We start from the raw sequence: 25209 nt of genomic DNA, 5'->3' as shown, positions 1-25209 counted from the left end.
AAAAAATTTTAATTTTTGTAGAAATTTACAGAAATTTCCCTGACTTTGAATGAAATTTTCTGAAATTCCCTGACCAACAAAATTTGCTGACGTTTCCCTGACCGTTAGACACCCTGTTTTTTCATTGTATGGCCCAACATTGGGCCCCGGGCCCAATTTTTTGGTTTCAAAGATGTAGATCTTTCTGTTTGGAACAACTTTTGTCTTGAACATTTTTTACGAATCTTATTTGGTTAACATGAAATAAAGTTACATGGTTTTTTAAAAAAATGACATACATTTTTAATTAGAAATATCTCAAAAAATTTTGAAAATTTTGAAAAATTGTTTGTGGGCTTTCATTCTGTATACAAATAAAGGAACATATTCTCAAGGTTTCAATAAAACTGCTCCAATCATCAAAAATTTTTGTGATCACATCTCATTGAATTGCTCATTTGGACTTCCACTTGTACTTGGCTTTTGCACCTATTGTAGAACCTCCTTGATAAGTCTCATCTCGGTCTCGTTAATTATAGAAATTTGGAGTCTCGTCTTGTCTCCGTCTCGGTTCCATTAAAGTCTCGAGCAAAACAATAGAAAAAAGAATTGATTCCTTTTAACCCCTTGACAGTCCATAACCCATATATTTCCAAAAAAAAGTCGTGCCACCTTTGTGAGTTTGGAGATACATGTCCATCTTAGAAAAAAAAATACTAAACATAATTCGATTTGAATGTCAATGGGTATACTAACGTTTTTGGGGTCGCTAAATCATAATTTGATGTCAGATTTACAAAATTCAAAATGTCAGACCCAATATGGCGTTAAAAAAATTTTTAAATTGACCAGATTTGCATGAAAATGGTTCCTTTAGGGTTTTTGGGGTCGTTGAATCCAAATTTGAAGTCAGATTTAAAAAATTAAAAATGGCGGACCCAATATGGCGAAAAAATTTAAAATTGATTCGATTCGTTCAAAATTCGGTACTAGAGGGTTTTTGGGGTCGCTGGATCTAAATTTGAGATCAGATTTAACAAATTCAAAATTTGGATTCCTAGAGGGAGGCCACTGTAACTTAAGAAAAAAATTCCCGGTTTTCCAGGTGAAAATGAATTTTCTTCCCGGTTATTTTTTAGGACCTTTAAATTGTAATTTTAAGTAATTAATCCATTGGTTTTTTTTAATGATTTGTATTGTTTTTAGTTGTTTAAACATTTACAAGAATATTTAATGCATAACTTGTCGAAAAAAGTTATGAATTCTTCAAAAAAATAGTTTTGTTTTAATTTTTAAAAATTTAAATGAAAAAAGTAAGTGAGTGATGAGAAATAAATAATGATTTCGATTAAAAATATATTAAAACTTTTGCAACAATTACATTTTTAGATATTATTCAAAGTTACATTTACTACATCTTTGGTATTTCACATACTGCTTTTAAAACTTTAAGAATGTAATAAAACTGTTTTATCCAAATTTATATGACGATCTCTAAAATATTTTCTAGAATAAAAATATGTCTTTTTTACAAACAACATACATTTGTAACAATTAGGTCATTAAATCTTAAATATAATCTCAAAACGAAGATTGATCAATTTTCTTCTGAAGTAATCTCATCCTATGGTTAATTTTTTAATTCTGCATTAATTGTATCGATTTCCTTCCGTGTGTCTTCTAATAACTTCTGTTTTTTTATATAAAGCTCTTTAATTTTTTAAGTTTGAATTTTTCGTTTATTTATTTGTTTATTTTCTTGAGTTTTTATTTTGTTTTTATTTTTTAAACACGGAAAAAAATCAATGGTTGCCACAGCCATACCTTTGATTGTCTCAACCATATTATATTGAAAAATTCGTCCCAACCATACCTCCGGTTGCTCCAGCCATATTAAATAGCTACCTTCAAATTGTTAGCACAACTAGAATATATGGCTGTGGGAACCATATATTTGGAAAACATACAAATGCTAATATGGATGTGACAACCATTTTTAATTGATGCTTCGACCATTATTTTGTCTACCATATTAATATTGTTGAAGCAACCATTTTATACGGTTACAATTTATGTTTATTTTATTTGTTTAATATTATCAATAAGGTTATTTTTGATTAATTTAAAACATTGAGTCCCATAAAAACGTATTTATTTTTTTGAAATAATCGCCAAATACAAATTCGTTAACAAAATAAACAATCGTATCGCACCTTTTATTATAGTATTATAATTATAGTGCGTGCCTAAGTGTCGCAAACATTAAAGAATTTTCCCATTTACAAATTATGACTGGGAAAGGTGAATGTAAATTGTTTAAAAGGACACAGTCAACTTCGAAGCCTATTTTTTTAAGGAAATCAATGCACTCAGCTTCCATTTTTTAACTTAAAAAACACATTAACCGGGATCAATATAATTCTTAAATGATTATAGAAAATGTTTAGGACTGCGGACATACACACGTTTCGCGACACTTGGAATTAATGCAAGTAATATAGACGTAATATATTGCATCACCGCGCAGACAAGGTGCGCAGGCGTCTATAGGGGCCTTAGCAATTAAAAAATAGATAGGATAACAAAATTGTTAAAATCCAAACCAATATTGTTACCTCAACTAAAGCTATGGTTGATATATCCATATCATAGGTACAAATATTATATGGTTGCCACAACCATTCTTTTTTGTCAATGTATCCATACTGAAAGCTGCTTCAGCTATATGTATGGATGCCTCAACAATATTATGACCAACAATATTTTTATGGTTGGGACAACGATACCTTTTCTTTCCGTGAAGATTTAACATAACGTGAATGAGCGTCATAGACTGACTTGAAAATTGACTTGATTTGAAATATTTTAAAATTTCTTTTCAACAAATTTAATAGAATATATTAGTTTTAATGTAAATTTAATTAAAATTCCCGGTTTTTATTAAAAATACTGGCTTTTTCCCGGTATACAAAATTCCAGGCTAATTTCCGATATTCCCGGTCGGTGGCCACCCTGTCCTAGGCCTCAAAAACCCCCGAGTACCGAATTTTGAACGAATCGAATCAATTTAAAATTTTTCATACTTATTGTGTCCGCCATTTAAAATTTTTTAAATCTGACGCCAAATTTGGATTCAGCGACCCCAAAAACTTTTAATACGATGATATGATATTTTTTTTTACTTTTCTTATTTTGACCGTTTTGGACCCACAAACGATTTCTCTACTGGACGGCGAAGGGGTTAAACAATAGAATATTTATTTAAATTAAAATTTAAATACACTGGAACGCCGGTTATTCGGACAGTGGTTATTTGGTTAATTTCATCAATACTTTGAAAATAATATAAAACTATGAGTTAATTATCAAACCACATTTGAATAAAATGTAGTCTAAAAATGTGGGAGAACGTATTCAACACATTGCAGAGTTTCACCTTTTAAAGCTTAATTTTCAGTCAAGAGTTGGGTAAAATGTGTACTTTAAATGTAAATGAGTCAGGTAAAATATTGACTTATTGATTTTAAATAATTAAAATGTTGTAAAATTTAATTGAAAAATTTGAAAACAATTGAAAATTTTATAGAATTTAATTACAATTTTTGAAAATATTTAATTGAAAAATTATGGTTTTTTGTTGTCGCAAGGAGTTCAGAAAAAAAGAAAAGTTTAGAAAAACTAAAAATTTTGTTCTAAAAAAATGAAATTATTTTAAAATGTAAGAAATAGAATTTTTTCTTTCCCAGGCGCGAAGGGACGCTGGGTTCAGGCCTTTTAAAGACTCGTTGAGCATTGGCCAATATTGACTGAGCCTTGGTCAGTCAGCGGGAATAAGACTCATCCAAGCTAGAATGTAACACCGATTCCGACCTGAAGCTCCACCCTTGATTCAGCATTGGTGACCAAGACTCAATCAATCTTGCCGAATGCTGATTCAGGATCGCTCAAGACTGCTCCCACTGTTACTTACTATTCTCGCGTTCAATAATTTTTAATAATAATAGTAATAATAATAATCCTATTAATATTTTGTATTATTATATTTATAGATAATATTAAAACAACATTAGTATTCATTAAAAATATGATTTTATTTTATTAATAATAAGGAGATAAGTTGTATTGGAATCTTATGAGAGTCAATAAAACTTATTTCCTTTAATTATTATTAGTAATTTCAAAAAAATGTACTATTATTTCATTAATTTAATCCGAAGTTTTTTACTATTTTTGTTTCATCACTTAAGATTAATTAACAGCACCTGTCGAAATAAAACCTAATTTAATTTGAAAAATCTCGCTCGCATTGGGCACCGAACCCACGACCTAACGCTCACGCTCGCAAACCTACTACGCTAACCACGGGGTCACACTGGCTACTTGGCGACATTCTGTTAATACCAGTGATGTTTTTATGCTAAATTTAAAATCTTCTTATCGTTAAATTACTTATATATTTTTAATATTAATATAAAATTATTTTAATTTATATATTGCTGTTAATTTAAATAAATTATATTACAATTTTTTTTTATTAATGGAATAAAAAAAACTTTGTAATAAATGTATAAACTTTTATTTTTATTAAATTAATAACTTATATATTTATAAATACAATACAAATATAAAATAAAAGCATAATATAAAATTGAAAATATTTCAACTGTTGTATTTTCAATTACTTGTATTTTTGAAAATACAATTATAGTAAATATTATGTTATTTACGTTATATTAAAGATTTATTATCTTCATAATGTATTAAATAATAATATAATTCTTTAATTATTACAATATTATAGGTATATTATAATATATAATAATACATAATAAAAATGATAAATTATCATAATATAATCTTAAAAAAACAAAATTTATTAAAAGAAATTATTTTCAAAAATGTGTTGAATATAATTATTATGATTTTTATTGTATTTACAAATATAATATTTATAAAATATTTATTTATAAAAAAACAAAGAATACTTTCATTGAAATAAATAGCAATATATTAATTTAAATAATATTAATTAATAATTATAAAATATATTAAATTGTATTTAACAAAAATTGTAAAAAATATGTTATTTAATTTGTATTGAACGTATATAAATAACAATTGTATTTTATACAAGATAATAATTAATATTGAATTAGGCTGCGAATATTAAGTCGAAAGTTGATTCAAGATTGAATCTAGACTGGACTCCTAGAAAGAGGATTCAACTAGTCTTGAATCCAGCATGAGACGAGCATTGGTAATCAATCTTGAACCAATTTTGATCGACAGTGGTATAAAGGCTGCTTTCAGTCTGGGTTACCCACGCTGGGCGTTCAATCTACAATCAAGCCTCAATCCATCGTCAGCATTGGTTTTTCGCGCCTGGGTTTATTTCTTTTTATATGTACCTAATTATTTATTTAATTTATGTTTATATTTAGAGGAATATACTCAGGGTTGGACTTTGTTTATAATCTTTTTTAAAAAAATTAATTTAGGCAATTGAGTTGTATTGTTAGAAAGATGTACAAAAAAGGAACACTTTTGCTGAAGATCATAAATTGATTAGTCTGAAATTAAAAAAGTTCTGATCATTTTTAAAGAAAGAAAACTCTAGTTAGGGTTTGGACATTCTACTCAGGGTTGAACACTTTGTGAAAATCGAAGCAAATTATGGTTAAAAAATAAAATTACATTTATAAAGTTACTGAAAACGTTTTTTTTGTTAATTTTTTCATTTTTACATTATTATTATTTATAGTTGAGAATTAATATTATTTATAACGTCACTGTAAACGATTTTTAAGTTCATTTTTTCATTTTTAACGTTATTATTATTTTTCTAATATCTCTAGCAGAATATGTGCAGTGTGTGTGCGTCAATGTTTATTTGCATATTTATTTATAAATTGTGTCAAATTCATAATTAACCTAGGTAGAAGTAACATTTTCGAATTGTGCTAACTATAACCAGACATGTTTCACGATTCGATTTTTCACTTCATTTTTTCTTTAATCATGAACCCCACAATACATGCAATAAACTTACCTTGCCGATTTCTTGTTTTCTTTATTCATTTTTTATGTTTAATCACATCGCTCACAAAACTTTTTTCGTTCCTACAAATGCACCGACGTCACAGCAGACGCTACTTTTGATCCTCCAAAAATGTAATGGCACAAAAAGTTAGGTTTCACTACGAGAAACTACGCCACGTCCGTGCATAGATGGTACTAGTGTTTTTATTTTATACTCCAATTGGAAACAATTCAAAACAATTAAGAAATTTTTGTACTCAATTGTTCTAAGTCGTGTTCCATTAACTTTTTCTAAAAGGGTTGATAAATCTTGAAAATGTTGTTAATTAATGCAAAATGTAATAATTTTCTGGCACAAAATATCATTGCCAGCAGATATTTGTAAACAAACACGTTTCAAGAAGGTAGAGTCCATAAGCAGAGTTGGGTAGGATTTTATCCAATAATAAGGCTAGTTCCACATTGGTAAATCAAATTTATAGGATGATACGATGTGCGATTGTGCGCGCACCCATTGACAACTGTCGATAAAAGATTTGTTTCAAATGTTCCAATATTCCACTATTCTTATAATTTATGTTTATTAACCCCTTCGCAGTCTAGTAGAAAAATCATTTGTAGGCCCAAAACGGTCCAAAAAAATACCATATCATCGTATTAAAAGTTTTTGGGGTAGCTGAATCCAAATTTAAGGTCAGATTTAGAAAATTTAAAATGGCGGACATAATATGGCGAAAAAATTAAAAATTGATTCGATTCGTTCAAAATTTGGCACTCGGGGGTTTTTGGGGTCGCTAAATCCAAATTTGATGTCAGATTTTTAAAATTCAAAATGGCGGACCCAATATAGCGGAAAAAATTTAAAATTGATTCGTTTCGTTCAAAATTCGGTACTTGAAGGTTTCTTGGGTCGCTGAATCCAAATCTGACCTCAAATTTGGATTCAGCGACCCCAAAACCCCCGAGTACCGAATTTTGAACGAATCGAATCAATTTTAAATTTTTCCGCCACATTGGGTCCGCCATTTTAAATTTTCTAAATCTGACCTTAAATTTGGATTCAGCTACCCCAAAAACCCTAAAGGAACCATTTTTATGTAAATCTGGTCAATTTAAAAATTTTTTTAACGCCATATTGGGTCTGACATTTTGAATTTTTTCAAATCTGACATCAAATTTGAATTCAGCGACCCCGAAAACCTAAGTACATCCATTGACACTCAAATCGAATTATATTTAGTATTTTTTATCTAATGTGAACATATATGTATGTCCATAATCACAAAGGTGGCACGACTTTTTTTGGACATATTTGGGCCATTGACTGTTAAGGGGTTAATTTATTGACATTTGTAATTTTTTTAAAATAAAAATTGTATGTCCTTCTAAGTAAAATATTTTATAATTTCAATAATATTAATAAGCTGAAATTGTAGGAGTATAGTGTGAAACGTAGAATAAATTTTTTTCGATAGTTGGAAAGGAATGCTGGCGCATCCGCTTATCTAAAAATGCAATGTAGCTATTGTGGAAGAAGCCTTATTATTGAATAACATTTCTAGCCTTCCCAACTCTGCTTATGGACTCTTGCTTCCCAAACGTGTTTGTTTACAAATGTCATCTAGCAATGATATTTTGTGCCAGAAAATTATTACATTTAACAACATTTTCAAGATTTATCAAGTGCAACGTTTAAATTCTGAAAGTATTTAATTAATTATGATTTTTATGAAACAGGCTAGTTTTAATTAATCGAATTCTTTGTTTAGCCGCGCCGATTTTGTCAAAAATAGAAAAATTATTTGAATATTGAATTCTAAAAAATTTTGTCAAGTGAACTTTTTGTGTTCATTTCATGAACACTTAGCTTCCTTATTGAAAATTTTTGTGATCAATTTATGGAAACTTATTTAGTATATTATAATAATTTTAAAAAAGTGGTTTAAGTTTTATTTTTCTGGCATTTGCAGACAGATTTTAAACATCAATAACTTGGTAATATTTTATAATAAAAGGTTCAATAATAGTTTAACTGATTCGTTTTTAAATATTCTTCAAGTTGTTCATAATAATTTTAATAAATAATGCAAAAAAGGTAGGTTTTTAAAAATTTTTCAATTTCAAAATGTTAATAACTCTGAATAAAGTAAAAGTAGAATATTCGATAGCAGTTTTGGGCATTTTTTTCTAATTTTTAAAAATTCAATAACTATGAATAGAATATCAGTAGAATTTTCGCTAATAGCTCAGAAGATGCGTCTTCAAAAACTCTACAAAATTGAAAAAAAATATTTATAGGTGTCCTAACTTTTTTTTAAAGTTATGGGCAAAAAACTATTTTTCAAAAATTTTTAAATGCAAAAAAAAATAGAGTTAAGAGCATTTGAACCTTCGTGACGTCACAAATCATGGCGCATGACACGCAAACTTCTCAGGTATGTGAAAAGCACAATTTTCAATATTTTTTAATAAAACCTTTTGGAAAATGTTCAGAATAACATTGACTCTGTCTGTTATGTGCGAAAAATTCAAAATTTTGCGTTTAAAACGTTTTTTAAACAATGTTTAAGTTGGTTGTCACAAGTAAGGAAAAATACACGAATTGCTTATATGTAGGCCATTTTTGGAAAGACCAGGATAAATTAATTTTATTATAAATAATAATTAAAATTGTTTATTACTAATTAAACAATAAATTGTTGTTGTTTATTTACTTTAAAAAAAAAACATACAAAAATGCAGTTTTTTCCTAATTTTGCTATTTGCAAATTTCAAAGTTGTGAAAAATACTTATTTAAAAATTGAATTATTCTTCAATTTTTTAAATAAATAATTATTTAATACTTCTTATGTTTTTTTCAAAAAACCCCTGAAAAAAACAGTTTTTTCCTGATTTTGAAATTTACCAATTTAAAAATTGTGAAACGTAATATTTAAAAATTGAATTAGTTTTCAATTTTTTAAATCAATAATTATTCTTTTTTATTAAAAAAACACATATAAATTGCATTTTTCAAAAAGCAGTTTTTGGAGAATTTTTCAATATAATTTTTTCAAAAAGTACATATAAAAAAGCAATTTTTTGACAATTTTTTAAATTGCTATTCTCAATATTGTAAAAAAAAGAGATTAAATTTCAAATTGTATTTCAAATTTTCAAATAATTAATTATAGTTTTTTTTATCTTTTTTTCAAAGGAGAACATATAAAATAGCATGTTTTTTAGAATTTTTAAAATTACTCATCTCAATGTTGTACAAAAGGTTGAAAATCCAATTATTTTCAATTTTTTAAATAAATAATTATTGTTTTTTTATGTACTTTTTTCAAAAAGCACATATAAAAAAGCAATTTTTTGAGAATATTTTAAATTACTCATCTCAATGTTGTAAAAAAGGTTGAACATTCAATCATTTTTCAATTTTTTAAATAAAAAACAATAATTATTTAGTTGAAAAATTGGTTTTTTGGCCTTTATTTTTTACAAAATTGAGATAAATAATTTAGAAAGCTGTAAAAAAAAATGCTTTCTTATATGTGCTTTTTGAAAAAAGTAAATAAACAACAACAATTTATTGTTTAATTAGTAATAAACAATTTTAATTATTGTTTATAATAAAATTAATTTAAATATTTGATAAATTACATAAGAATTTTCCAATTTTTATCCTGGTCTTTCCAAAAATGGCCTACATATAAGCAATTCGTGTATTTTTCCTTACTTGTGACAACCAACTTAAACATTGTTTAAAAAACGTTTTAAACGCAAAATTTTAAATTTTTCGCACATAACAGACAGAGTCAATGTTATTCTGAACATTTTCCAAAAGGTTTTATTAAAAAATATTGAAAATTGTGCTTTTCACATACCTGAGAAGTTTGCGTGTCATGCGCCATGATTTGTGACGTCACGAAGGTTCAAATGCTCTTAATCTTTATTGATATGGCTCAAAGTACTCTCATTATTTGTACGTCATTGAGACCTATAATTTAAAAAAAATTTATCCCTTTAGCTTTTATAGTATTCGAGATATTTATGAAAATGCAGTGTATACACACACAACGAAAAACATAAAGATACATAACAAAATCGAGTTCGAAAAGTTTCGGTATTACAATGCTTCCTCCATGAGGAAGCAATACCATTTTTGAAGTTATGTTTGGCGTAAGTCAGTCTGTTCAAAATTTATAATCAGAAAAGATTTTCGAAAAAATCAGAAATCTGTATAACGAATCCGGATTTAACCAGGTCAAAAATCCACTGTAAAAAATTTTTATGGTATATTTCCCATGCATGTATTGGACGTAATTAAGCCATACATTAATGGAGTTTATACGTTCCTAACCCTGATAAAAGAGGACTGACAACAGGAGAAATTTTACATAATAGACTTTTCATATTTCGAGAGTTTGAAAATTAAATTATTTTCAAAAATTTTTTTTTTTGTAAGTTATAATTGTTTCTTTTTATTCTCAACAATTTGTTTTTTAAATATATATAATGATTTTTGAATTTAAGTTTGAATTATTTTTAGAAATTAAGTAGGGAACATTCACAAATGATCTCACGAACTTTTTCAAAATTTTTTACCTCTACCCCCCCCCCCCACCCTGTGACGTTATTTTATTATATTTTTCTTATAGAAAAAATACATTTTGTCACGTTTAGCAAAGATTCCCCCCTCCCCCTCAGTGTGTTAGATCATTTGTGAACGCTCCCATATTATTTGTTAAATTTTATTTTTTTATTATTAAAAATTAATGACAAATTCTGATTTAATTTTAATTGAACTTAAAATTTATTTCAATTTTATTTCTTTAATAATTCTTATTTTTTGACTAATGAGAAACCACCACAAACTTATTAAACTACTATAGTAATAAAAATGTTAATAAAAAAGTATAACAAACTGTCATAACAAGAAATCACATGATTCAAAGAAAGTTTCTTTAAATCAAAGAAATCTTTTTTCTGGGTGTATTGTGTTTACGTTCGTCGAACCCGCGTTCGATTCCCGGTTACCCACCAAATTTATTTTCAAAATTAATTTCGTTATGTTTTGTCTCTAAAAAATTATGTGGTCAAGTCCACAAATTTAAGAAATTGATTTATTTTCATTTTTGAAAAATACAATTTTTTAAATCTTCACAGTGTTAAGTTCCTGTAAACTTCTTGGAAAGATTGGTGCTATTTGAGGAAATATTGATGCAATATATTGTGTTGTTTGGATGATAACAATGTTTATATTCAACCATAATGTGACGCAAGGCCCAATACTTAAACAAAGTTTCTCTACTACCCTTGTTCAATGGAATGTTAGAGAAACTAGTTTGGTCCCCATCCCCTCTTTAACTGTAAGCTTCGAATTGTCTAGGACAAGGTCCTTAAGTTAGTTCTAAGTTATCTTTTTGTAGAGCAAGACGTATCCAAAACTACGGCTTTGGAACGTTACTCACAATTGTATAATATAATAAACATTCTTTAAACTACGGTAAATAAATGTTTATAATTACTCATCTTACCTTCAATTAATTAATAAATTATTTACGAATAATTTATTATCAGATTATTAAAATAATAATAACAATATTATTTAATAATATAAAAAAAAGCCGTCACAAAATTGGCGATCCTGCCAGGATACGTGTTGAGTTAATTCTTTTCACGAAAAGTGTTATAAACTCTAGGAACCGTATCCAGAAAACGAACCTATATTCAGTTAACAACGAGTTATAAGTGAATTATTTAAAAGTGATGGCAGTGTTTCACTTTTAGTGAACATAAATAATCATAATCTTTTAAATCTGAATAAAAGTAGTGGCTGAATTAAGTAGGTCCTATACAACGTAAATTCAGATTTATAAAGATTATTTATAAGGGAACGTAAAACAGTACGGTAAAACCCTGAAGAAGAGGCAAGGCGAAACTGTAGGGGACAGCAACTAACCGGTAGTCAACCAGCAGCCAACCAGCAGCCAACCACCACCGATCAGCACAACGAAGGCGAGTACTTTGATTCTAAAGGTATCTATGTCCGTTGGTATACTCCTGGTGTTCCAGAGCACTGCCACCGTCAATAAACTCATCGAAGTACTCCGAATTAACCTTGTGTGTACTCTTTGTAGCAAGATTGCACAAGTGAGGAGTTTAAAATTTTGAAATATTTAACATTTGTTTAAATTGAATACGGTCGCGAAACACACACACACACACACGATACTAAAAGAATTTTAAATCAAAATACAGATAAGCATACATCAGTAACCCTGGCTCTCAATTCGTACTTAAAACATTTAATAGGAGTTAACACTGAATTAGAAAGGGATACATCCCCCCCTTCCTCCTACACACCTGATCCTTACGAAAAAAATTGCAAAATGAGTGAACAGGATAGCGCGGCCCAAACGAACCTCCTAGAAGCAATCCTGCAAAAATTATCCGTAATACAAGAAAACCAAGCTATACTTAGCGAAGAAAATGAAAATCGGGCAAAAGAGATAAAAGCTCTCGCGAAGAAAACCGATGCCCTTGCTTCGGACGACGACAGTAAAAAAGAGAACAATGCCGATAGGGAACAAAAAAATTCTTTAGCATATCCCTTAGACAAAGAAAATAAGAAAACTATCGAAAACGAAGGGAAGGACGGAAATTCCTCGAAAAGTCAAGAATCGGGTTCACCTGCAAACGCCTTTCAAAGTCAAACTAACAAAAGCGACAGGAAACATAAAAATTCCTTAAATTATACGGACACCGATATAAGCGACAACGAACGCGAAGAAAATTCGGAAACAAATAGAGCGGGTTTTGTCACCGAACGAACAAATAATAGCGTAGGGACGTGCGGAAGACTAGTTTCGTCACAGCGGGGTGCTACACCTGAAACTTTACTCGCTAAGGACGCTCTACGAATGGTCGAAACCCTCAATGGTGAAGACGACGTGGGTGTGCAAGATTTTATCACAAACGTGAAATTTGCTCTCAACAAATGTTCACAACCGGAAATTTTACTGCATTTCATTAAAACAGAAAAAATTGTAGGAAATGCAAAACGCGCAATAAGACACATCCCTATAACCACTTTCAACGAATTATTTGCAGCCCTTAAATCTAATTTAAGTTGTGAAGTGTCTGTGGAATCCTGTAGAATTAGGTTAGGAAATTGCAGGCAAAATAGTGATCCCGTGCAGTTATATAATCAAAGATTTCGCAAAATTTTTAATGAATTAAAATATGCTATACAGTCAGAACACCCCTCACCAATGGCCAGGAAAATAATATTCCAAGTCGAGGAAGATTCTGCGGTTAAACGGTACATCATGAATCTACGGGATGAAATAAGCCTACAGGTTCAAGCATTGAAACCCCCGTCCATCAGTAAAGCTCAGCAGGATGCACTAGAAATTGAGACTTGGCATCGAGAGAAGAATAGATTCAAGGTAGTAAGCCAACTGACCAAGTTACACGCAAGGCCAGTCTCAGCAAGTGCAACGAACGCGAAAGTAAGGCCCTCGCCATTCAACCAAACGCAAAGCGGACCTGTAATGAGAGACCCTCCAAATCACGGTTTACCTTTAGCCCAAAGGACAGGTTTAGTTTGCGGTATTTGTAAAAGGACTGGCCACACCGACAACCAATGTTATTCTAAAAGATATGGGCCAAATTTTCAAAAGGGACAAACGACAAAACGACCCCCGCAGAGAGTCCATTATGCAATCGAGGCAGACCCAGAAATAGATTCGACAGTAGAAAACAGCAGAGAAAACGAAGCATCGGAATCGATAGAGTTAACAGGATTTCAGGAAGACTACAGTCAATTATTATTCGACCCCCTGGATTTGGAAGAGAATTACGATTCCTCGTGGACTCAGGATCATCCCTTAACCTAATTAAAAGATCATTTATACCTGACAACATTAAAATGGAATGTTGCAGAAAAGAATTTAGAATGGGAAGTGATAATCGCGTTTCGGAAAATAAAGTTAACTTAGATTATTTAGAAAAATCGCACACGTTCTATTCGGTACCAGATGATTTTCCAATGCCAGAGGACGGTATAATCGGAATCAGATTTCTGCAAAATTACGAGTACCATCTCACTAACACGAGTTTAACACTGGATAAAAAGGAACACGAATTACATGAAGATGGAATACTGTTATCACCTAAACAGATAACACTAGTTAAAATTCCAGTTAACAACAAAACATCTAAGAACGTAGCTATTTTTGATAATCCGCACATTCCTGATTCCATTTACACGGTTCGAGACCAAACGATCACAATTCCTATTTGCAACGAATCACAGGAATTTAAACGTATTAATTTGGAGGAAATAAAATATAAAAATATAAAATCGGATGTTTTGAAAGAAAATATTTATTATATTTCGCCTCAAAATTTAGCGGAAAGATTAAAACTCCTTAAAGAAAACACGCGTTTAGAACATATCGAAAAAGATTTTAAAGAGCATTTAATCAAGATAATCGAATCATATCATGACATCTTTCGATTACCAGGAGACCCTCTACCAGGTACACACCTCACTAAACATAAGATCGTTTTAAAGGAAGATAAAATCATCAATAACAAATCTTACAGGCCACCAGAATGTCACAAAAAAGAAATCGAAACACAAACAGGGGAAATGTTAAAACAAAAAATTATACGACATTCAAAATCGCCATATAATTCACCAATATGGGTAGTTCCGAAAAAGGTAGATGCATCAGGTATAAAAAAATGGCGTATTGTGATTGATTTTCGAAAAATTAATGAGATAACCGAACAAGATTCCTACCCAATGGCAGTAATGGAGGACATACTCGATAGCTTGGGAAAATCAAAGTTTTTCTCAGCTTTTGATCTTAGCTCCGGTTTCCATCACATCCCAATGGACGAAGAATCAAAGAAATTTACAGCCTTTTCTACCCCGGAAGGACATTTTGAGTTCGAAAGAATGCCCTTTGGATTGAAAAATTCCCCAGCGACATTTCAGAGGATGATTAATGATGCTTTGACAGGCCTAGTAAACAAAATATGTATGGTGTATTTAGACGACATCGTGGTATTCGGATCTACGATAGAGGAACATAACAAAAATGTTGTAACACTATTCGAGAGGTTACGACAAACAGGACTCAAATTACAACCTGACAAATGCGAGTTTTTGAGGCCCGAGTTAGAATATTTAGGACATCTTATCACCGAAGAAGGTGTCAAACCTAACCCTTCAAAAACAAAAGCTGTTCAAGAATTTCCAGTACCAAAAAGTGTTTCTAATGTGAGATCATTCTTAGGACTTTCAGGATATTATAGAAAATTCATTAACAAGTACTCAACTATCGCTAAACCACTCACGGAACTCACTAAAGCGAACGTAAAATTTATTTGGACTCCAGAATGTCAAAAAGCTTTTGACCGATTGAAAACAGAATTGTGCAACGCTCCCGTGTTAAGATACCCAGATTTCGAAAAGGAATTCGTTTTAACAACGGACGCCTCAAATGTTGGACTGGGAGGTATCCTTTCTCAGGATGGACATCCGTGCTATTATATCTCTCGGACTCTGAACGGACCAGAAATGAACTATACTACTACAGAGAAAGAATTACTCGCAATAGTGTGGGCAACGAAAAGGCTTCGACAATATCTTTTAGGAAGAAAATTTAAGATATTGACTGATCATCAAGCACTAAAATGGCTTTTTAATGTTAAAGACCCAGCTTCGAAATTAATGAGATGGCGACTGAAAATGGAGGAGTATGAGTATGAAGTAGAATACAAAAAAGGATCAGAAAACACTGCTGCTGACGCACTGTCTCGCATACATAACACACAAGAAGGCACAAGTGGTCTAAACAACACGCAAAACGAGTTCGATTTAGATTTCGACTTAGAATCGGAATTACCAGAAATTGAAGTCATTAACAATCCATCAGAACGCGATCTTAACACACCTATACCTTCCGAAGGAAATAAGAAAATAGAGAAAGCCCCTTTGGTAACTGCAGAAACATCTGACGACCTCGGACAGTCTTTTAATGAAATACCTATTTCTAATCCTTTAGAGGAACCAAATGCAACGAAGGAAAACCCTATAGAGAAGCAACTTTATCAAGAATATTATAAGTGGTTTGCAAATCGCACGGAAACAAGAGAAGAAGAAAAACCCAACGCAAATGGGAAATTATGGAGAGAATTTTGCAAGCGCGACAACAACGATCCCAACATTAAACAACTACCAACGTACAATGAAAAGGATTGGCTTAGAATATTTGATAATACTGCAAGATGGACTATATCAAGGAAATTGACTATTCTTAGGATGCACTTTAACGACCCAACAATTACATCTACCGAACGTGTTAAGATAAAAATTTTGATTGCATTTATCAGTTTTAAATACCCAAATTTAAAAGTGCACACGTGTTATAATAGCACCACTGAATTGTCAACAGAAGAAAAAAATGAAATTATAAAGGAGAGTCATGGATCAATAATGGCCCAACATTTTGGAGAAAATAAATCGATCCAAAGAGCACGAGATTTAGGACTTTGGAAAAATATGGAAAAAGATATTGTAGAATATATAAAGAAATGCAACACTTGCCAAACACAAAAACTCAACCGAATCAAAAGAAGAAGCGAAGCAATCATACCAGACACTCCAACTGAACCCAATGACAAGATAGCAATGGACATTTTTGGTCCCTTACCAGTCACTTCTAAATCAAATGAATACATATTGTCAATTCAAGATATGTTGACAAAGTATCTTATTTTAATACCGCTAAAGGAAACGTCATCGGAAACAATTATCGAAAATCTGTTCGATCACTACATATATACGTTCGGATCACCGAAACACATTCTAACTGACCAAGGGCAAAATTTCATATCAGAATTAGTTCAAAATTTTGAAAATTTATTCAGAATACGACACATAAAAACAACTGCTTTCCATCCCCAAAGTAACGGTGCTTTAGAAAGAACACATGGAACGGTAAAAGACTTAATTCGAACAGCCATGTCAGACCTCCATACCGAATGGGATAAAACACTGAAATTCATAACTATGGCATATAATACCATGCAACACGAAGGGACAGGATTTACCCCTTTCGAATTGACTTTCGGTAGAAACGCAAACATCCCATCCACGCTCGCAACAACTCCAAGTTTGAAATATCCGGAACTTGTTAGGTTATGGCAAGAAAGACACGAAAGATACATATCAAAGGCAAAGGAACAAATTCAAAGGTGTAAGGAAAGATACAAACGGGTACAAGACGCAAAAATAGTTTTAGCACAAAAATTATTTGACATCGGGGATTTAGTAATGATTTCTAATACGAAAGAAAATAAATTGAGCCCCGACTGGAAAGGTCCCGCCACTATTGTCAAAAGTTTACCTAACAACAATTATGAAATAATTTATAACAACAATAGATTGATTATTCACGCAGACAGATTAAAATTCTTTTATTCTTAAATTCCAGATACAAGATGAAACTATTGTCATTATTCATCCTGACATTGTCTACCCTGCTTCACGCGGAAACCGTCGTCAAACCTTTAGGCAACATCCCTATTTTCGCGGAAAATTTAGGAACTACCAGTTTGTATCATCGGACATGGAAGTTGATTATAGGTGTAGATACTTCAAGTTTCGATACTAGGCTACAGGATATCAAGAAAACGTATGAAAAAGCGTCGAAAATGTGTTCGGGTTGTCAGGAAGAATTTGAATTACACGCGATTTGCAATAGAATAAACAGGTTGGAAGATTTGCAAACAACTTTAGATCAAATTCTCGGTTTTTCGCGTTCAAAAAGAGGCATATTGAATATTATAGGATCCATATCAAAAACTTTATTCGGCACTCTGGACGAAGATGATATGAAACTAATCAACGACGAATTAGACAACGTTTACGATAATCAGGATAAAATGAGCCAAGCAATAGGTAATCAGACAAGGATTTTAAAAACTTTGTTAAACTCTGCATCTCATGACTTGCAGATGCTAAACGAACAATCCGAAAGCAAAACAAACCAACTAAATTCAATCATAAATTCAACAAATAGAAATGAGAGAAACTTACTAGTGGCAAATATGATAGTGTTATGCAGTATTGCTATCGAAGAATTCAATGATGATTTAAATTTAATAATAAATGCCGTCAATGACGGAAAACACGGCATTATTCACCCACAAATTCTCACTCCCGGTATGCTGATTCAACAATTACGAGAAATATCAGAAGAAACAAACACTAAATACCCTGTTCGATTAATCCCTCACAACTATCAACGTATAATAGATATTTCCGAAATAAATATCTTAATCGTGAACAAACGGCTTGTATACATGCTCAGAATTCCAGAAACTGAACATGGAGATTTTCAGACTCTCCATCTCATCCCGATACCTATCCATCATGGAAAAGGTTTCCTAGCTCCAATCCCAAGCCACGAAATTATTTTAATCAACAACGAAAAAAGTCTTTATGTACCTAGTGATATTAAACTTTTGGAAAAATGTAAAAAATTAGAGAATCAGTACATATGTAAACGAACTCAACCCACCTACCTTATCAGTGAAATAGAAAATTGTGAAACAAGTATTATAAGAAACCACAACAAAATTATATCCGATCGAATTTGCGAATTTTCAGTTTTTAGAATTTATGAAATAGCGTTTATTCCACTACATGATCCAGATCAATATATCATTATCCCTGAGAGCGAGGTAGAACTAACAACTACTTGCGAATCAAGAATAACTATTATTAATATTAAGGAACCTAGTATTGTTTTTAGTAACTCTGATTGCGAAATACACACACCAAAATCAATTCTCAAACTAAGAAAGTCAATAGAACACAAAACCGACATATTGTTTAAAAAAAATATATCTTACTCCATTACTCAAAATGATTTAGAATTATTAAATAGTCAATTACCTATAATCCAAGAGTCAATTCACCACGAAAAATTAAATGCTTTGAAACGTACTCTAGATGTAATGGAAACGTCGATTCAGAATATTAAAAATAATAGGAGAAACAAAACTTGGCTCGAGAAAGGTACTGACTTTCTCAAATATTTGGGATATGGTTCTTTAATTTTCGTCATAATGTACTTATTAAACAAAACAGGATTTTTAAAATTTTTGAGTAAAATAATGCCGAAAAATTTCTGTATAAATTTATTTTGTATAAAAAATAACGTTAGCAATACTCAACCACCTGTAGTACGATACGATACGATAGCTACGGCACCAGCTCCAGATCTAGGTGAAGATGTAAGAGTCATTAAACAAAATATTAGACTAAGAACTTAGAGACTAAGTTTTCTCTAAGTACGGGGGTGTGACGCAAGGCCCAATACTTAAACAAAGTTTCTCTACTACCCTTGTTCAATGGAATGTTAGAGAAACTAGTTTGGTCCCCATCCCCTCTTTAACTGTAAGCTTCGAATTGTCTAGGACAAGGTCCTTAAGTTAGTTCTAAGTTATCTTTTTGTAGAGCAAGACGTATCCAAAACTACGGCTTTGGAACGTTACTCACAATTGTATAATATAATAAACATTCTTTAAACTACGGTAAATAAATGTTTATAATTACTCATCTTACCTTCAATTAATTAATAAATTATTTACGAATAATTTATTATCAGATTATTAAAATAATAATAACAATATTATTTAATAATATAAAAAAAAGCCGTCACAATAAAAAGTTATGATTTTTTTAAAATTATTGATATATTTTATTCCGTAGAAAAATAAGAGATGTTTTTATGTTTTGAAATATAATTAAAATTAATATTGCATTAACAAAAAAAGTGTTACTGAATTTTATGTAGTGAATATTATCTGAAAAACACGTGTTTATTTGAAAATAATTATGAGTTAACATAAAGTCATGTGCCTTATGTATTAGTGGGCGTACTTCTAGATAGTCTTATACGCCTGTTTTATATAATGTGCACGAAAAGAATTTTCATATCAATATTCAATAATAATTTACAATTTCATAAATCCGAATTTCTCACTTAAACTATAATTAAAATAATAACTTCGCAATTTCTAAATATTCTCTTACCTACATAATTTTTAACAAGAAATTCATAATTTATTATAAATAGTTATAAAAAAGTAGGTAAAACATTAAACTTATTCCTTAAAGCATTTGGAACAAATTCAGGAACAAATTTTAAAAAGTCGAAAAATCAATTTTTCAAAAAAGTGGAGATAAATGCAGATTAATAAAAATAATGTTCTTACTAATCATCTGTCACTGATAAATATTAAAAAAAATGTTGAACAAATAATTTTAAATTTAAAAACATCTGAGCATAATCAAAATGATTTATAATTTTAATTCTTTTTGATAGAAAAAATTACTACTAAAACCTTAAAATTTTCTAATCAAAAAACATTTTTGTATAAATAATAATTTATTATAATTTTTCTTCCTTAAAATTAACTTAAGTGGTTATGTTGAGATTACTTTGGTATTTATTGTAAATAATTAGTTAAGTATAATAATCAATTTTTGGCTTTTATGTAACTTATTAAATTTGAGGTATCTTTTCTAATGCATGACACATTCGTATTTCCATTTTCCCCTTTTCTGTTATACTATGACTCATCAAATTTTATAGATCTTTTGCTCTGTTCATATATATATATATATATATATATATATATATATGTTTCATAAGGATAGGATATTCATTCTTATAAAAAAATTGCAAGTCTACAATGTGTCAGAGTTTGGCCAATAAAAAATTTTAGGTCGGTTAAATTACGTTTCGAGAAGTTTTACCAACTGTTGGGCCAACGATGGCTTAGAGTTTGGCCAACCAAAAATTTTAAGTCGAATAAACTATGTTTCCAGAAGTTTTGCCAACCGCCGAGCCAACCATGGCCCATAGTTGGCCCTATGGTTGACGAAACTCTGCATGCTATGCGGTTGGCTTGCAAAGTCGGGCCAAACATGGGCACTTGTAACTGTCAAAGTTGGGCCAACCTTCAAACCTTCACTGTAAAACGAAAGGTATTAATTTAATATACTAACTTTAGGTACTAAATTGTTATTTGGTTCTATTTTGATACCTTAAATCGGTACTATTTTAGTACTTTCTTTTTAAAGTGTTCAAAAAGAACTTCGAGTGAGACATTTGTTTATTACTGAATAAGGAAGTTTTTTGGAAAATGTTAAGCTAATTCATTAAAAACTTTGGAAAATATTGAACTATTAAAAAAGCGCGTGCAGCATGCTAAAGCGTCACTTGGCTCGGTGCATTGAATATGATCATTGAATATTACATTGTAATATTTACTTTAATTAAATTACTAATTAATTTTAGGTAGTTGATAATTAATTCATTATTATTAACTATTAAATTAATATAAGTATATTACTTAACATTTATTTGTATTGAAAATTACCAAGTTAATAATTTTTATATACACCACCGTCGGAAATTGTGCGCCCTATTGAAAAAAAACACGTATAATTATACGTATAATAATACGCACTATTATACGTGTTTTTTTTCAATAGGGCGACCTCTGCTTTTTTGATCTGTTTAAATATTCAAAAATATTAAAACTAAAATTTTGTCCTTTTCATTTTATTAATGCTAATAAAATTCTAAAAGAAATGACACTTTGACAAAGAGAATATGTAAATTTAAGATTTACACATTTTACTGATCATTTTTGTCATTTAAATATTACTTATAATTTTTTGACTTTTTTTGAGTCAACTTTTACGGTTTGCCTACATTAGGGAAGCATGTGTAAATGAATTGTTTTAAATATTTTGAATTGCATTACAAAATATGATTCCAATGAGCCCAAGAACGTTTAAAAATATTAATTTTTGCCAGAGAAATAAAAAAATAATTAAAACATTGAAAATTGGGTTTTTCTTAGATATCTAATTGAAAAATTAACATATTCTCTTTGTCAAGGTGTCAAATTTCTTTCAGAATTTTATTAGATTTTATGAAATAAAAAGGAAAAAATTTTAGTTTTAATATTTTGAATTCAACTACATAGCCCTAAAACCCTTGTATACCTACAATTTCAAAAAAATCCATCAACTAGATTTTGCTGTACATTTTTGGACCATTACAGCAATATTTTCTTAAACAGTGAAAGAATTACAATAATGGTCCGAGATTCGTCTTAGTATTGACAAAGACAATTTACCATAATCGTAGTAAATTTCTCTACCTTTTTGCAATTAAATAAGTTAGAATATATTTATTGTTGTTAAGTTAAAAAGTAAAAATTTAAAAAAAAATAGTGATAGAGACTAATAAAGATTATTCAAATGACCACTTTATATAGTAAAAACAACTAATTAATTTGATTATGACAAGAAGGTCCTTAATACAAGTAATATGCATCAGAATACCGTAGCGAGAGTGCATGGTTAGTTGGTTATGGTATCGGATTGCGAGTGTTAGGGTCGGTGGTTCAATTTCCGGCGTTTAAGGATTTTTCTGTTAGATATATAACAGTTTTAAGGTATAAATGTAAGCGGAAGGGGAGGAGATAAAAAAATGAACCTGAATAATAAATAATAAAACAGCTCCCAAATTGAAGTCTTGAAAAACTCTACAAATTAAAGGAAAAATAAATTTTTTTAAAGATATGAGCAAACAACTTTTTTTAAATTTAAAACTGGGAAAAATTGTATTGATTATTTTTGCTTCAACTACTTCAAGTACTTTAATTTTCACCTTTTTGACTCGGAAAGATTGATAGATTCTGTTTTATATTTACCAACAGAGTGAAAACTTCATCAACTTATATTTTAAGTACTTAATTTAGTACTAAGTTACTTTCAGTAACTTAATTTACTATTTAAGGGGGGGTAACACCTTTGACCCGAAAAAAATCGATTTTTTTTTGTTTTCTTAAACGATACTTTATGATGTGTAGAATAGAAATTATATCAGCAAAAGCGATTTCAAAGTTATTTTATGTCAAAAAAATCGAAATCTGCAGAAAGAGTTATCGGCTATTTTGTCTTTTACCGTGGTAACAATTGCGTTCTTTTACGCTCACAGCCGCTCGAAAGGCTGAAGATGAAGCCAATATTAATGTAGAAGGCCAATTCTACGGTGCAAGCATCACAGATTAACTTTGATTTCATTTTTGTATAAGTTTTCATATCAAAAATTTAAACGCGTTTTTCTCGAAATGACATTTTTCAAAACGGTAGGCAGTCTAGCTCGAACAGTTTTGATCGGATTGACTTAGGCCAAAGTTTTTTTTTGATCGTCATTTACTAATGCTTTAGAGTACATAGCGGATTTTTTATTGGTTTGTTTGGTTTTTTTAGGAATAGATTTTTTGAAAAAATTTTGTCCTAAAAATCGACTTTTTCCTTCAAATAGCTGCCCAATCCACAAAAATTAATATTTTTAAAATATCCTACGTACCCGGTAAGAAGCGAGAAATGGAGAAAGATTGAAATTTTGCATATATTAAGCATAAGTTGATCATTTTCAATTCTTCTGAATGGGTGAATTTACGTTTTTACTCAATTCGTCAGTGAACATCTAAAAATCAAAAAAATGAATTATTTTCTATTCACAGTAGAGATAACTCAATAGAAAAGAATTCAGGCTTCTTATTTTTCTTAATGCGCGAAGTTTCTTATTTTCAAACTTTTAGAAGCGAATAGAAAAAAATTAAATGTTTGGAGAGTAAATTTTAAATGTCTATTCCTTTTAATCGCCAGCTTCAAAATTTCCAAAGCGTATTGAAAGGAATAAGAAACTTGAAAAGTGATGTATAGATGTGGTTATTTCTATAAATTGACTATATGTCAGGCCATTTGGAGCGCATTTACAGGAATAGAAAATGTGGAGAATAAATGAGGCATTTCTATGTTTTACTCGATGTTTTACAATTGACTGCGTTAGGTTATATGTATAATTTAGAGTATAAATTTTGGCCAAGTCAATTAAGAAGAATAGATTTTTCTACTTTTTTTTGCTTCATTGCAGGAATTAAATAAAAACGTAAATTCACCCATTCAAAGGAATTCAGATTCTGAATTCTTTTCAATTCTTCGCTTCTTATCGGGTACTCTAAAGCTAAATCTATCACAGATTCAGTAAAAAATTGAATTTTTGTTTTATATTAAACAGTCTAACCGGAATCTTGCCCACCGATTTTTAACATGTTTTTATGTATATCTAGGACAATAAAAAAATTAATTTATGATCTTAAATAATATTAATATTTTCCTTCAATAGAGGGCGCGCACTTTAAAATTGTATTGTTTGGCTGCCACAATATGTAACTCGAAAACCTATTGACCCATTTCAAAAATTCTTGTTCCATTCTCTTCTATGGCATTTTTTGCAGCTAAACCTCTAATATAGGGGAGAGTGGGGCAAAACCGGGTACCCCCAGTTTTCCATGATAGCGTATTTCCATTTGTGTCACCCATTACATATATCTTTTATATTACAACTAACATTATTTTAATTATATAACCACTATATAAAAATTTATTTATTATATTTTATGCGACTTTTAAATTTTAGGTCAAAAGAAAATCCATTTTTTATCAAAAGTAAATCACTTATAAAACTTTTTGTGTCGATATATTCGTTTCGGCAAGTATAACATCTTTTTCAGCATTTATTTACGAGTAATTTTCATTAAAAGTAATTGTTAAATTATTAACAATAAGCTGAAAATTTTACATTATGTTAAAAAATGCAGTGCGGGGCAAAACCGGATACCAAACAGTCAGTGGGGCAAAATCAGATATATTTAAATAACACTATACATATTTAAATTTTATCTCAAAAGAATCGACATGTATGTTTCGAAATCGATGTTTAACTTTCGATATATCAATTATTTACCATATCGATAAATAAACGATAAAAAATTAATAAAAATATGAAAAATTTCGTTTTAAAATATTTAACTGCTGTTATTCATTATTAATATAATATATTTAAATTAAATTTATTGAATATTAATTATTTTATATAATGTAAGTGATATATAATAATAATTGAACAAAAAGTTAAAGAATATTCCATGATTTATATATTTTCTTGATAGTACCCGGTTTTGCCCCACCATCGGGGCAAAACGGGATACTTTGCATTTTTTTGAAAAACCTGGTTTAAATTGAT

The 25209-nt window shown here is 29.9% G+C and overlaps 2 protein-coding genes across 3 annotated transcripts in view; both read left to right on the top strand.

The window, feature by feature from the left end:
• Positions 1-7599: 7599 nt before the first annotated feature.
• Positions 7600-25209, top strand: part of LOC127287938 (irregular chiasm C-roughest protein-like) — an 85572-nt gene continuing 67962 nt past the window's right edge. The window contains exon 1 of one of the 2 annotated variants that reach the window (XM_051315092.1): positions 7600-7723. The gene's annotated coding sequence lies outside the window, so the exon portion shown is untranslated. Of the gene's footprint in view, positions 7724-7764; positions 8014-25209 lie in introns of those variants that run through there. The other variant, XM_051315091.1, reaches the window with a different exon arrangement.
• LOC127287943 (uncharacterized) lies at positions 11435-19518 on the top strand. Its single transcript, XM_051315098.1, has 2 exons — positions 11435-12043; positions 17518-19518. The coding sequence occupies exon 2, from the start codon at positions 17525-17527 to the stop codon at positions 19361-19363; it is 1839 nt and encodes a 612-aa protein (XP_051171055.1). The 5' UTR covers positions 11435-12043; positions 17518-17524; the 3' UTR covers positions 19364-19518.

The sequence above is a fragment of the Leptopilina boulardi genome, unplaced genomic scaffold (genome assembly GCF_019393585.1).
Source record: "Leptopilina boulardi isolate dan_hultmark-lab unplaced genomic scaffold, ZJU_Lbou_2.1 LbouV2_377, whole genome shotgun sequence".
Classification (NCBI taxonomy): Eukaryota; Metazoa; Arthropoda; class Insecta; order Hymenoptera; family Figitidae; genus Leptopilina; species Leptopilina boulardi.
The sequence above is the reverse complement of the archived record's forward strand: the minus strand, read 5'-3'. Positions and strand labels throughout refer to the sequence as shown.